The sequence below is a fragment of the Salvelinus fontinalis genome, chromosome 34 (genome assembly GCF_029448725.1).
Source record: "Salvelinus fontinalis isolate EN_2023a chromosome 34, ASM2944872v1, whole genome shotgun sequence".
Classification (NCBI taxonomy): Eukaryota; Metazoa; Chordata; class Actinopteri; order Salmoniformes; family Salmonidae; genus Salvelinus; species Salvelinus fontinalis.
This window is the reverse complement of record NC_074698.1, coordinates 33,076,610-33,088,980: the sequence shown is the minus strand read 5'-3', so window position 1 is coordinate 33,088,980 and position 12,371 is coordinate 33,076,610. Positions and strand designations below refer to the sequence as shown.

Sequence of the window (12,371 nt, the reverse complement as noted above, 5' to 3'; positions counted from 1 at the left end):
TAGCTTGATACGGTGTGTTACTGCAGGAAAATAAACGCCAACAATGATTACGCGAGAAATTCACTCTCCTGAGCAAAACGAATCGTGTTTAGATAACTAGTATATAGCTAGCGTAGGTTGTGGTCGTTCAGTTATGTAGCTAGTTAGAGCGCTAGTTGACATCTAGCCTGGTGTTGCTGGTTGGCTAGCTAACGTTACCAAGAATATAGCTCATCAGCAAATAACATTTATTGTAGGGTATCAACTGAGCTTTTACTGTAACTAGCTATTGAACCCCGTTCTTAAAATGATGCAATATTTTTGCATGCCAACGTGACTGTCCTTACGTTACATCATTTATTTATGTGAATGTGGTTGGCTGTTTTGACCAGATCCACCTATTGTCACTAGCAACATCCCACTTGTGCATTGTTCAGTGAAGCATGCTCCCTCCCACCCCTCATTCAGGCCAGCAAGGCGCAAGCCCCACACACTAAACCTTTTCGTTCGACCATCTGCGCTCACCCCCCCCCCCAAATGACTTGCCATATAACTATAAATTAGGTTCTTGGCATTTCAATTAAGTCATTGTGTCTCAAAATATCCCGACCATGTAGGCTACTGATAGCAATACCTTTCCCCCCACAATTGTAGCAAATATTAGGCTAGTTAGTGTAAATTGTCAACCTTTTGTTTTTGCTTTTCGGTCCTGTTTGTCCCTCAAAGCTTTCATGTTGTTAGTGTCCTGTACTGAATGAATGGTTCGATTGCTTTTGACTACAACCTATGTGTTTGTTTTCCACTGGCAGTCACAGCACACCTTACATGTTTTATTTCGTTGTTGTTGAACTAGGTGCTTCAGAATGATGTGAGATGGACAGCATTGGTGAGTCGACAAACTTCTCCTTCCTCCTTGCACTAACATTAGTAGTGTGTACAGTAAACCAAATGCTGGCTTGCTTTCTCTTCTTTTTACTTTCCCACATATGTCCTTCATACTAGCGCTATGGCCATTCATTACCCAGGACTGAGTTAGGAAAACCCTGCTGCAGATGGATAGCAGTGGAGGCTGGTGGGAAGAGCTATAGGATGGGCTGATTGTAATGGATGGTAACATGTTTGACTCCGTTCCATTGATTCCATTCCAGCAAACACAATGAGCCCGTCCTTCTAAAGCTCCCCCACCAGCCTCCTCTGATGGAATTCTATCATCTATCTGGATGGTTGATATCCTAGCGCATTGTCCTGCAACACTTGATGTGTTTCTAACTGCTAAAGCTTTAGCTCAACTACTATATTTGGTGAGACCCGATGAGTACTGTACGATGACAGACACGGGTCTGTCTCTAGAACAAACAGCTGTCGCTAGAGGGTCGATGACCCTTTGTTTGTACAGCGCTACAGCAGTTCACTAGAACTTGATGGTTGTTAACACACTCCGTCCAGGCTCTCCCTCCCTCCTGTCCAGGCTCTCTCTTTCCCTCCCTCTCTTGTCCAGGCTCTCCCTCCCTCTCTTGTCCAGGCTCTCCCTCCCTCTCTTGTCCAGGCTCTCCCTCCCTCTCTTGTCCAGGCTCTCCCTCCCTCTCTTGTCCAGGCTCTCCCTCCCTCTCTTGTCCAGGCTCTCCCTCCCTCTCCTGTCCAGGCTCTCCCTCCCTCTCTTGTCCAGGCTCTCCCTCCCTCTCTTGTCCAGGCTCTCCCTCCCTCTCCTGTCCAGGCTCTCTCTTTCCCTCCCTCTCTTGTCCAGGCTCTCCCTCCCTCTCTTGTCCAGGCTCTCCCTCCCTCTCTTGTCCAGGCTCTCCCTCCCTCTCTTGTCCAGGCTCTCCCTCCCTCTCTTGTCCAGGCTCTCCCTCCCTCTCTTGTCCAGGCTCTCTCTTTCCCTCCCTCTCTTGTCCAGGCTCTCCCTCCCTCTCTTGTCCAGGCTCTCTCTCCCTCTCTTGTCCAGGCTCTCTCTTTCCCTCCCTCTCTTGTCCAGGCTCTCCCTCCCTCTCTTGTCCAGGCTCTCTCTCCCTCTCTTGTCCAGGCTCTCTCTCCCTCTCTTGTCCAGGCTCTCTCTCCCTCTCTTGTCCAGGCTCTCCCTCCCTCTCTTGTCCAGGCTCTCCCTCCCTCTCTTGTCCAGGCTCTCCCTCCCTCTCTTGTCCAGGCTCTCCCTCCCTCTCTTGTCCAGGCTCTCCCTCCCTCTCTCGGTCCTTTCCTGTATAGTAGTACATCATCATGATTAACTTTGCTTTTCGCCCCTCAGTCTCAGAGCCCTCTCTTTTCAAATTAATTAACTGAGCGCATCCTCTGAAGCCTCACTGTGTGCACACTGCTCACAGCTATGATCGACACTCCCAGAGGTAACCACCAGTAACCACAACTCTGCAGCTAGCTCCCTGAAGCCCCAGGAGGAGCATGTTGAAATGGGAACGCTGCGCCTGGGCCGGCTGGGTGTTTAGGGCCCCACTTGGTCCCAGATGCAGCATATTTGAATCTCTGTGTGTTCCAACCCCATGGGCTATGCTAAGTCGAAGCTCTCTCTATTCAAGGCAGGTAATCCGCTTCGTTAGATGTTTGAATGGAGACAATGGACGTTTAGCAGTGGGCTTATTTCTTTACCAGGGTCCTGTTCACTAGGGCACACCAAAGCAAAATGTTTTGTAACGGAAAATGAAAAAAATATTTTCTTATTGGACAAGTTCTGATAGTACTTCTTTGTTTCACTCCGTTTTGTGCCTATTGAACACCACAGGAGGTTGGTGGCACCTTAATTGGGGAGGACGGGCTCATGGTAATGACTGGAGCAGAATAGGTGGAATGGTATCTAATACTTCAAACACATAGTTTTTGACGTGTTTGATGCCATTCCATTGGCTCTGTTCCTGCCATTATTATGAGCCGTCTTCCCCTCGACCCTGATAGGTAGTTGTGGACATTTTTATGTTGTCTCGATGTCCTTATTATTGAGCCCCAGTGAGGGTCTGCTGGCTTCTCTGTGGGTATGAAAGAGGCTATTAGCTTTTGGCACTCACTCCCAGTCGCTACTGAGTTTGCCCAGAGCATCAATCAGGTCAACTCAGTTATTGTGTTTTTGTGTGCAGACAGTTACAGGAATTCACATTCATTATCGGAATGAAGTCACCTTTCTCTGCAGTCATGGGTTCAAATACTATTTGAAATCTTTCAAATACTTTGAGTGTTTGCGCTAGCCTGCCTAGAGTGCCAAATAGACTGGGTTTAACTTGTTGGGACAATTCTATTGGTACATTAAGCCAGGCAAGCTCAATCAAGCACAGATAGTCTTTTGAAATGATTTCTATCAAATAGTATTTGAACCCAGGTTTGTCGAGTACATTTTTAAAGCTGCACTGTTCCCCATTTGTCAGCAGTGCTTTGCCCCAACCAAACACTAGTGACTGTTTCATCATCATGATTTGTCGAACTATGTAGCCGCCTGTTGTGCAAACAGGACAACGCAACAAAGGTAGGCAAATGTGTCGGTGACCTGAGGGTTTAAAGGTCCCTCAGCTGCAGAGCTGGAACCTGAATGTGGGCGCTGGGTTTAAGGTCAAATCCACCACGTTTTTTACTCTTACCTCTGTCTATAAAGGCTGAATATCTTCAAGGCAAAGTTATATTTAATGAAGTAATTCACAGGAACTTCCTTTTACCATATGGCTAGGTATACGTCATATTTTCCAGCTTTTTCGGCCTGGATAGTTGCCCAGTTATGTTCCTTCTTCTTTGTACTTTGTTGTGGTTCCCTCAAGTCTCTTTCTTTCACTCCTAGCCCAGCCCCAATCTCTTTGGTCTGCGTCCAGGTCTGTCAGCAGTAATGTTGCCTCCAGTATACAGGGAGGATATTTCCTGACCAGGTTGTAGGACAAAGAGACTCCTATAATGTCCCTCATACAGTGTGTCTTTAATGTGTAGGTAACATACCACTGCCACTCAGTCTAATGAATAATAGGGTGGCTGTTATAACAGAGAAAAGGTCACTGACATTGTGTCCCTGGCCTTGGTATTGTGAATAGATACCTCCTGCCTTGAAACTCACATCAGCAGATGAGGAATCACACAATTGTAAACCATCTCAGTACCTACACAAACATCCATTGCTCTCCGTCTATCTGTGCAGAAGTTGAAGATGCAGTAGGCTACACTACAGTATCAGTCAGGAGACGACCCTCAGTCTGTGCAACTGAAAATTAAAGCTACGTTAACGAATATTAACCTCCAGTGAGAGTACTCTTAAACACCTCCTGCCTTAGTTCTCACCATATTTTATTTTTAAAGCACCTCCACAGTCACATCTCATCTATCTTCATAATTTATTTAATTTCTACCTCCCCAGTTCTATGGGCTCTCTCTCATCCAAGATGGCTGTCTGTTTGGGATAGCTAGAGTTGGAGGGAATGGGTGCAGGCCTAGTCACCAGGCCTAGTCAATGGCTGTCATCTGTTTCTCAATGGAAGCTCTCCATCCAAGAGCATCAAGGTAATGTAACGCTGCTCCTTGTGGGATCCAGAAGCGCTATTTTTCCTTCTCCATCACTGCTGTTAAAGGGTGACCACCACTGTATGGATCCAGCAGTCCTTCTCCATCACTGCTGTTAAAGGGTGACCACCACTGTATGGATCCAGCAGTCCTTCTCCATCACTGCTGTTAAAGGGTGACCACCACTGTATGGATCCAGCAGTCCTTCTCCATCACTGCTGTTAAAGGGTGACCACCACTGTATGGATCCAGCAGTCCTTCTCCATCACTGCTGTTAAAGGGTGACCACCACTGTATGGATCCAGCAGTCCTTCTCCATCACTGCTGTTAAAGGGTGACCACCACTGTATGGATCCAGCAGTCCTTCTCCATCACTGCTGTTAAAGGGTGACCACCACTGTATGGATCCAGCAGTCCTTCTCCATCACTGCTGTTAAAGGGTGACCACCACGGTATGGATCCAGCAGCCGTAACGTTACACGGCTATTCATTCCAATAACATTTCATCAATGTTTTCCACTAATGGTTTTCATGGTTTTACCAGTAATGTGGTTATCGACAGATGGCTTGTCCTGTCACTCACTGTCCAGGCAGTCAGTCGGTGCCCTCAGCCTCTCTGCTCTGTTCACCCAGCTTCTAACAGCCTGCTGAGCACGACACCCCCGAGGCCACAGCCTGAGGGCTGGTGGATTCTAAGCCATCTTCACTGCACACAGTCATGGTCGTGCATATGAATTGTGTAGCCTATTTCTGTCGTTTTGCTGCCCCAGTAGGAACCATGAAGCGTAGGCTACTTCCCTTGAAAAGAAGCTGTGCAGTGAACATTATTTTTCTAGGCTGAAATATTAGCCGGGCTGGCTGACAACGTCACGAAAATGATGCACGCGCATCGATGGGTCTGAAGGACGTGTGACTACGATTCTGAACTGTCACATGGCAACGACATGAAGCTGCAATGTGGGGTTTCATCGGTGACTCGTTTCCTCTTGTTCTTGATACCATGTCTTGTTTTGACTGTCACGTCTATGCTAATATGGCAAAATTCGCTAGCTAGCTAACAACAATTGTGCAAATGTATTTGTGTTTTCGATAAACATTGGAGACTAAATATAGTTTACACGTTGTCAACAATCTATGCCAAAGCGTCTGTTCTAGTGGCCATCATCAGGGTTGGTCCTGATCGCTCCCTGGATGGAAGTGATGTTGGTCCTGATTGCTCCCTGGATGGAAGTGACGTTGGCCCTGGTCGCTCCCTGGATGGAAGTGATGTTGGCCCTGGTCGCTCCCTGGATGGAAGTGATGTTGGCCCTGGTCGCTCCCTGGATGGAAGTGATGTTGGCCCTGGTCGCTCCCTGGATGGAAGTGATGTTGGCCCTGGTCGCTCCCTGGATGGAAGTGATGTTGGCCCTGGTCGCTCCCTGGATGGAAGTGATGTTGGCCCTGGTCGCTCCCTGGATGGAAGTGATGTTGGCCCTGGTCGCTCCCTGGATGGAAGTGATGTTGGCCCTGGTCGCTCCCTGGATGGAAGTGATGTTGGCCCTGGTCGCTCCCTGGATGGAAGTGATGTTGGTCCTGGTCGCTCCCTGGATGGAAGTGATGTTGGTCCTGGTCGCTCCCTGGATGGAAGTGATGTTGGTCCTGGTCGCTCCCTGGATGGAAGTGATGTTGGCCCTGGTCGCTCCCTGGATGGAAGTGATGTTGGCCCTGGGCGCTCCCTGGATGGAAGTGATGTTGGCCCTGGGCGCTCCCTGGATGGAAGTGATGTTGGCCCTGGGCGCTCCCTGGATGGAAGTGATGTTGGCCCTGGGCGCTCCCTGGATGGAAGTGATGTTGGCCCTGGGCGCTCCCTGGATGGAAGTGATGTTGGCCCTGGTCGCTCCCTGGATGGAAGTGATGTTGGTCCTGGTCGCTCCCTGGATGGAAGTGATGTTGGTCCTGGTCGCTCCCTGGATGGAAGTGATGTTGGCCCTGGGCGCTCCCTGGATGGAAGTGATGTTGGTCCTGGTCGCTCCCTGGATGGAAGTGATGTTGGTCCTGGTAGCTCTCTGGATGGAAGTGATGTTGGAGGGCCAGTAGGAGGCATGCTTTCCTCTGGTCTAATAAAAAAATGTATATTCCGCTTCCCCAGGGCAGTGATTTGGGACATTGCCATGTGTAGGGAGCTGTCTGTCGGATGGGACATTAAACGGCTGACTCTCTGTGGTCACTAAAGATCCCATGGCACTTATTGTAAGAGTAGAGGTGTTAACTCTGGTGTCCTGGCTAAATTCACAATCATGTCCACCTGATCATCCCCAGACTCCAATTGGCTCATTCACCCCTCCCTCTTCCCTGTAACTATTCCCCAGGTCGTTGCTGTAAATGAGAACGTGTTCTCAGTCAACTTACCTGGTAAAATAATGGGGGGGAAGAAGAGATATTCAGATACCAGTATATTATATAGTGACAGTGTGTTTTATCTGATCAACCCGCCATAGCTTACAGCTATAGTTCTTCAATCTCCACTGTCCAAACTCCACCGTGACAAACGATAGCCCTAACAACAGGTGAAGGCTACTACTGATCTCCCTATCTGTCTGGTGCAGCAGTTGTAGCTCGGGGGGGGGGGGGGGTCTGTCTGGGATTAGGACTGGGACAAGCCTTTTCTTCTGTTAAACAGCTGTTTTAACACCTGTTTCAAGGTACATCTGGCTCGCCTGCTGAGCCCAACTGGCTGCTTAACACACACACACACACACACACACACACACACACACACTGGCTGGGATTGCTGATGCAGAATGACTGGGAGATGGAGAGGGGGATGGAGGCAGTAAAGGCAAGAGAAAATATGATCTCCTGCTGCTCAGGTTAGGCTTGGGAAGTATACCGGTGTATTTTGGGCGGCAGGTAGCCTAGTGGTTAGAGCGTTGGACAAGTAACCGGAAGGTTGCTAGATCGAATCCCCGAGCTGACAAGGTGAAAAATCTGTTGTTTTGCCCCTGACCAAGGCAGTTAACCCACTGTTCCTAGGCCATCATTGAACATAAGAATTTGTTCTTAACCTGTTGAGGCTAGGGGGTGCTGTTGTCACTATTTCTGGAAATCGTGTAATTTTTAAACGGCTTCCTACTAAATTCTTGCTCGTACAATATGCATATTATTATTATTATTGGATAGAAAACAGTCTCTAGTTTCTATAGCCGTTGAAATTTTGTCTCTGAGTGGAACAGAACTCATTCTACAGCAATTTCCCTGACATGGAGTCAGATTTCACACATTTTGGCCCCTGGTCTGGAGTCAGTTTAAAGGCCACTGTTATTGCTATGAGGATACGGACACTGCTTACGTCTTCCCCTGGATGCCTTTACGTGATGACGCTTTGAATGGTGTCGATTGCGCAATCACAGCCACTATAAAACAAAAAAATGTGTAGGTAGGAACTCTTTTCCACATGCGCCGGACGCGCGGTGGACACCGACCTGCTCTTTTTCCAAGCATTAGTGTAGCCAGTAATATTTCTCCGGTCATATTTCTACTCGTTATAGGAGTTAAAAACATCATAAGGTAGTTAATTTAAACCGTTTTATAGCAATTTATATCCTTTTAGTGCGATTTTGGGACATTTATTTCTGAGACACTTTGAAGCGCCGGGCACGTTTCCAGTTCATGCCGAACGCAGTGGGCATTTCCACATGGCAAGAGGACAGCTTTCGACCAAAAGACGATTAGACCCAAGAAAGGATTCTTTGCCCAAGATTCTGATGGAAGAACAGCTCAAAGTAGGAACAATTTATTATGATAAATCCTGTTTCTGTCGAAAAATGTTAATCGTTTATGACGCCATCTTGTTAGACGTAGCTTCGCTTGGCGCAAACTGTATTGAAAAGTAAGGATAATTTAAAAGTAAATCAGCGATTGTATTAAGAATTAAATTGTATATCAATCGCTGTCCACCCTATATTTTTTTAGTCACGTTTATGAGTATTTATGTATACGACTAGATCACTGTCTAATATGGCGCACGACATTGTCTGACCAGCTGGGCAACTTTTGTCATTGTCTAACCATGATTTTGGTGGCTAAATATGCACATTTTCGAACAAACTGTATATGTATGTTGTAATATGATGTTACAGGAGTGTCATCTGAAGAATTCTGAGAAGGTTAGTGAAAAAATTTATATATTTTGGCGATGTTTACGTTATCGCTCTCTTTGGCTAGAATCAATGCTGGGGTAATGTTTGCACATGTGGTATGCTAATATAACGATTTATTGTGTTTTCGCTGTAAGACACTTAGAAAATCTGAAATATTGTCTGTATTCACAGGATCTGTGTCTTTCGATTAGTGTATGCTGTGTATTTTTACGAAATGTTTGATGATTAGTAATTAGGTAAACACGTTGCTCTATGTATTTATTCTAGTCCATTTGTGACGGTGGGTGCAATTGTAAACTATGATATCTACCTGAAATATGCACATTTTTCTAACAAAACCTATCCTATACCATAAATATGTTATCAGACTGTCATCTGATGAGGTTTTTTCTTGGTTAGTGGCTATCAATATCTTAGTTTAGCCGAATTGGTGATAGCTACTGGTGTTGGTGGACAAAGAAAAGATGGTGTCTTATGCTAATGTGTTTAGCTAATAGATTTACATACACTGCTCAAAAAAATAAAGGGAACACTTAAACAACACAATGTAACTCCAAGTCAATCACACTTCTGTGAAATCAAACTGTCCACTTAGGAAGCAACACTGATTGACAATAAATGTCACATGCTGTTGTGCAAATGGAATAGACAAAAGGTGGAAATTATAGGCAATTAGCAAGACACCCCTCAAAACAGGAGTGATTCTGCAGGTGGTGACCACAGACCACTTCTCAGTTCCTATGCTTCCTGGCTGATGTTTTGGTCACTTTTGAATGCTGGCGGTGCTCTCACTCTAGTGGTAGCATGAGACGGAGTCTACAACCCACACAAGTGGCTCAGGTAGTGCAGTTCATCCAGGATGGCACATCAATGCGAGCTGTGGCAAAAAGGTTTGCTGTGTCTGTCAGCGTAGTGTCCAGAGCATGCAGGCGCTACCAGGAGACAGGCCAGTACATCAGGAGACGTGGAGGAGGCCGTAGGAGGGCAACAACCCAGCAGCAGGACCGCTACCTCCGCCTTTGTGCAAGGAGGTGCACTGCCAGCGCCCTGCAAAATGACCTCCAGCAGGCCACAAATGTGCATTTGCCTTTTCAGTGGAATGTGGGAGGAGTGCCGCTAGCGGCACCCCAGTCCTAGACAGATTAACTGACGTGGCTAGTTAAATCAAGGTTAAATAATAAAACATTTGGAAATAGCTCAGGATGCTTTTTCAATACTGTCAATTTTGTCAACTTTCTTTTGAAGTTTTTATTTAATACATTTGAATATTTAATACTTTTTTAGAATCTATGTTCCTGCAGTCAATTTGTTAGGAGATAACGATGGTCTTCATTTTACCGGTCACATCATTTTTCATTATGAGGTTTGTGTGTCTGTGTTTGTTTTGTGTCAATGTTAGCATAGGCAGGTGAAAGGAGAACTATCACTGAGGAAAGGCCTGTCTCTACCTCTGTACCAGGACCTTGTTTTTCTCTTTATGGTTGGCCTTGGCCACGTTGATGCTAACACATAGTGGCCGTGTCTGCTGCTTGCAAAGATGCTCAGCAGCACCGGGACTTTGGGGGACGTTGTCATTCAGAGCGGGAAAGAAAACATATGTGCGCTCTTGAGTGGTAGTGGCTTTGTATTTACTTGGTCTCTGTCTGTCTCTCTGTCTGACTGTCTGTCTGTCTGTCTGTCTGTCTGTGTCTGTCTCTCTGTCACACTGTCTGTTTGTCTGTCTGTCTCTGTCTGTCTCTCTGTCTGTCTGTCTCTGTCTGTCTCTCTGTCACTCTGTCTGTTTGTCTCTGTCTGTCTCGTCTGTCTGTCTGTCTGTCTCTCTGTGTCTGTCTGTCTCTCTGTGTCTGTCTGTCTCTCTGTGTCTGTCTGTCTCTCTGTGTCTGTCTGTCTCTCTGTGTCTGTCTGTCTGTCTGTTTGTCTCTCTGTCTGTTTGTTTGTCTCTCTGTCTGTTTGTTTGTCTCTCTGTCTGTCTGTTTGTCTCTCTGTCTGTCTGTTTGTCTCTCTGTCTGTCTGTTTGTCTCTCTGTCTGTTTGTTTGTCTCTCTGTCTGTTTGTTTGTCTCTCTGTCTGTTTGTTTGTCTCTCTGTCTGTTTGTTTGTCTCTCTGTCTGTTTGTTTGTCTCTCTGTCTGTTTGTTTGTCTCTCTGTCTGTTTGTCTTTGTCTGTTTGTCTTTGTCTCTCTGTCTCTTTGTCTTTGTCTCTCTGTCTGTCTGTCTTTGTCTGTCTCTCTGTCTGTCTCTGTCTGTCTCTGTCTGTCTCTCTGTCTGTCTCTCTGTCTGTGTCTGTCTGTGTCTGTCTGTCTGTCTGTCTGTCTGTCTGTCTGTCTGTCTGTCTGTCTCCCTGTCTGTCTGTCTGTCTGTCTCCCTGTCTGTCTCGGTGAGATCGGTCATCCTCAAGCTACCGCCGGCGAAAATCAATTCCCAGTCGATACATGACGGTATCTTTCACAGAACCTCTGTCACCTGCTTTGCATACAGGCTCAACAGCTGTGTCCCAAATGGCACCCTATTCCCTATGTTGTGCACTGTTGGTCCAGGGATAATATGGCTCTGGTAAAACATTAGCACACTATGTAGTGTATATGGTGAAGGAAACACCACCAGTATAGGATATAGTTAGATTTGTATGAATGGTGTCGTAAAAATAAAATCACCTCTTATCAGGTGAATGTAATCATTTTTAAATGAATAGATTTGGTGGACAGTTTAAGTGTTTTGACCCCCACAGTTCATTAGAAGTGGAAGTGTAAACTGTAGAAAACTGTACCAGTAACTTGGTGGCATAGAGAAAATGTTGCTGTTGTAAAGCAACTTTTCTGCATTGTACACACTTTACCCTTGAGCTTTGAGAAAATGTCCTGCAGCTCTATGCATGTTGCCATGGCTATTGTACCTCTGCTCAAACATTATAACAAACTCAATGGGCATCTGACCTCGATTCTCCCTGACTTTCTAGCTTTTATTTGATTGTTAGTTCTCAAATATGGTGTTATTTAAAAAAATATATAAATCCGCTGAACAAAAATATAAAGGCAACATGTAAAGTGTTGAACCCATGTTTCATTAGCTGAAATAAAGGATCCCAGAAATGTTGCATACAGTGGTTGCTCAACTAAAAGTTTGGAGGGTATGCTGCGGGACTTTGAGGGTAATTTGTGGTTTAGTACGGTACCCTGCGTCACTGCTCCAGACCAGCGCAAGGGGTGAGTTAGAGCATTGATTATGCTTACTGGAAAATACACTTTCAAATTTAATGGAAGAGGCAATGATATTTTTATTTTCTCTGTGTATTGGTTAGACTACAATTAGGGTGTGGAAATGTTAGGATTATTTTGTTCTTACTGCAGTACTGTAGTCTACTCCCGACCGGTCACGTTGTACAGCGCCAATATGGATAATATATACTTTGTGCAAGGCAATTGATCAGTATTAAAAACTTTGTGGCTGGTGCCTCCCGAGTGGCACAGCGGTCTAAGACACTGCATCGCTGTGCAAACTGCGTTCCTACAGATGCTGGTTCGATACACATGCCGGCCTGGACTGGGAGACCCATGAAACGACAGTGGGCTTTTGGTTTCTCTCCCTCTAAAACAGAAATAAATAATTCTATATAACAATCTGGCTTTATTTACTAATTAGTAAGAATGTCTCACCCCATGTTCAAGAATAGCCTACCTGCGTGTGGTCAACTATTTCAGCACCGTTTCGCACTGTTCTGAGACAAGCATGGGGACTGTTCTGGATAAATCAATGCGATTTAAAAAAATATATATATATTCCCTG

At 45.9% G+C, this 12,371-nt stretch overlaps 1 protein-coding gene across 2 annotated transcripts in view; it reads left to right on the top strand.

The window, feature by feature from the left end:
• Positions 1 to 12,371, top strand: part of LOC129833739 (ubiquitin carboxyl-terminal hydrolase 22-like) — a 62,277-nt gene that overhangs the window by 871 nt on the left and 49,035 nt on the right. Inside the window, exon 2 of one of the 2 annotated variants that reach the window (XM_055898529.1) lies at positions 833 to 865. The exons of the other annotated variant lie outside the window; for it this stretch is intronic. Within the exon in view, the coding sequence (XP_055754504.1) occupies positions 833 to 865 (33 nt within the window). The remainder of the gene's footprint in view (positions 1 to 832; positions 866 to 12,371) is intronic. 2 annotated transcript variants of the gene reach the window in all.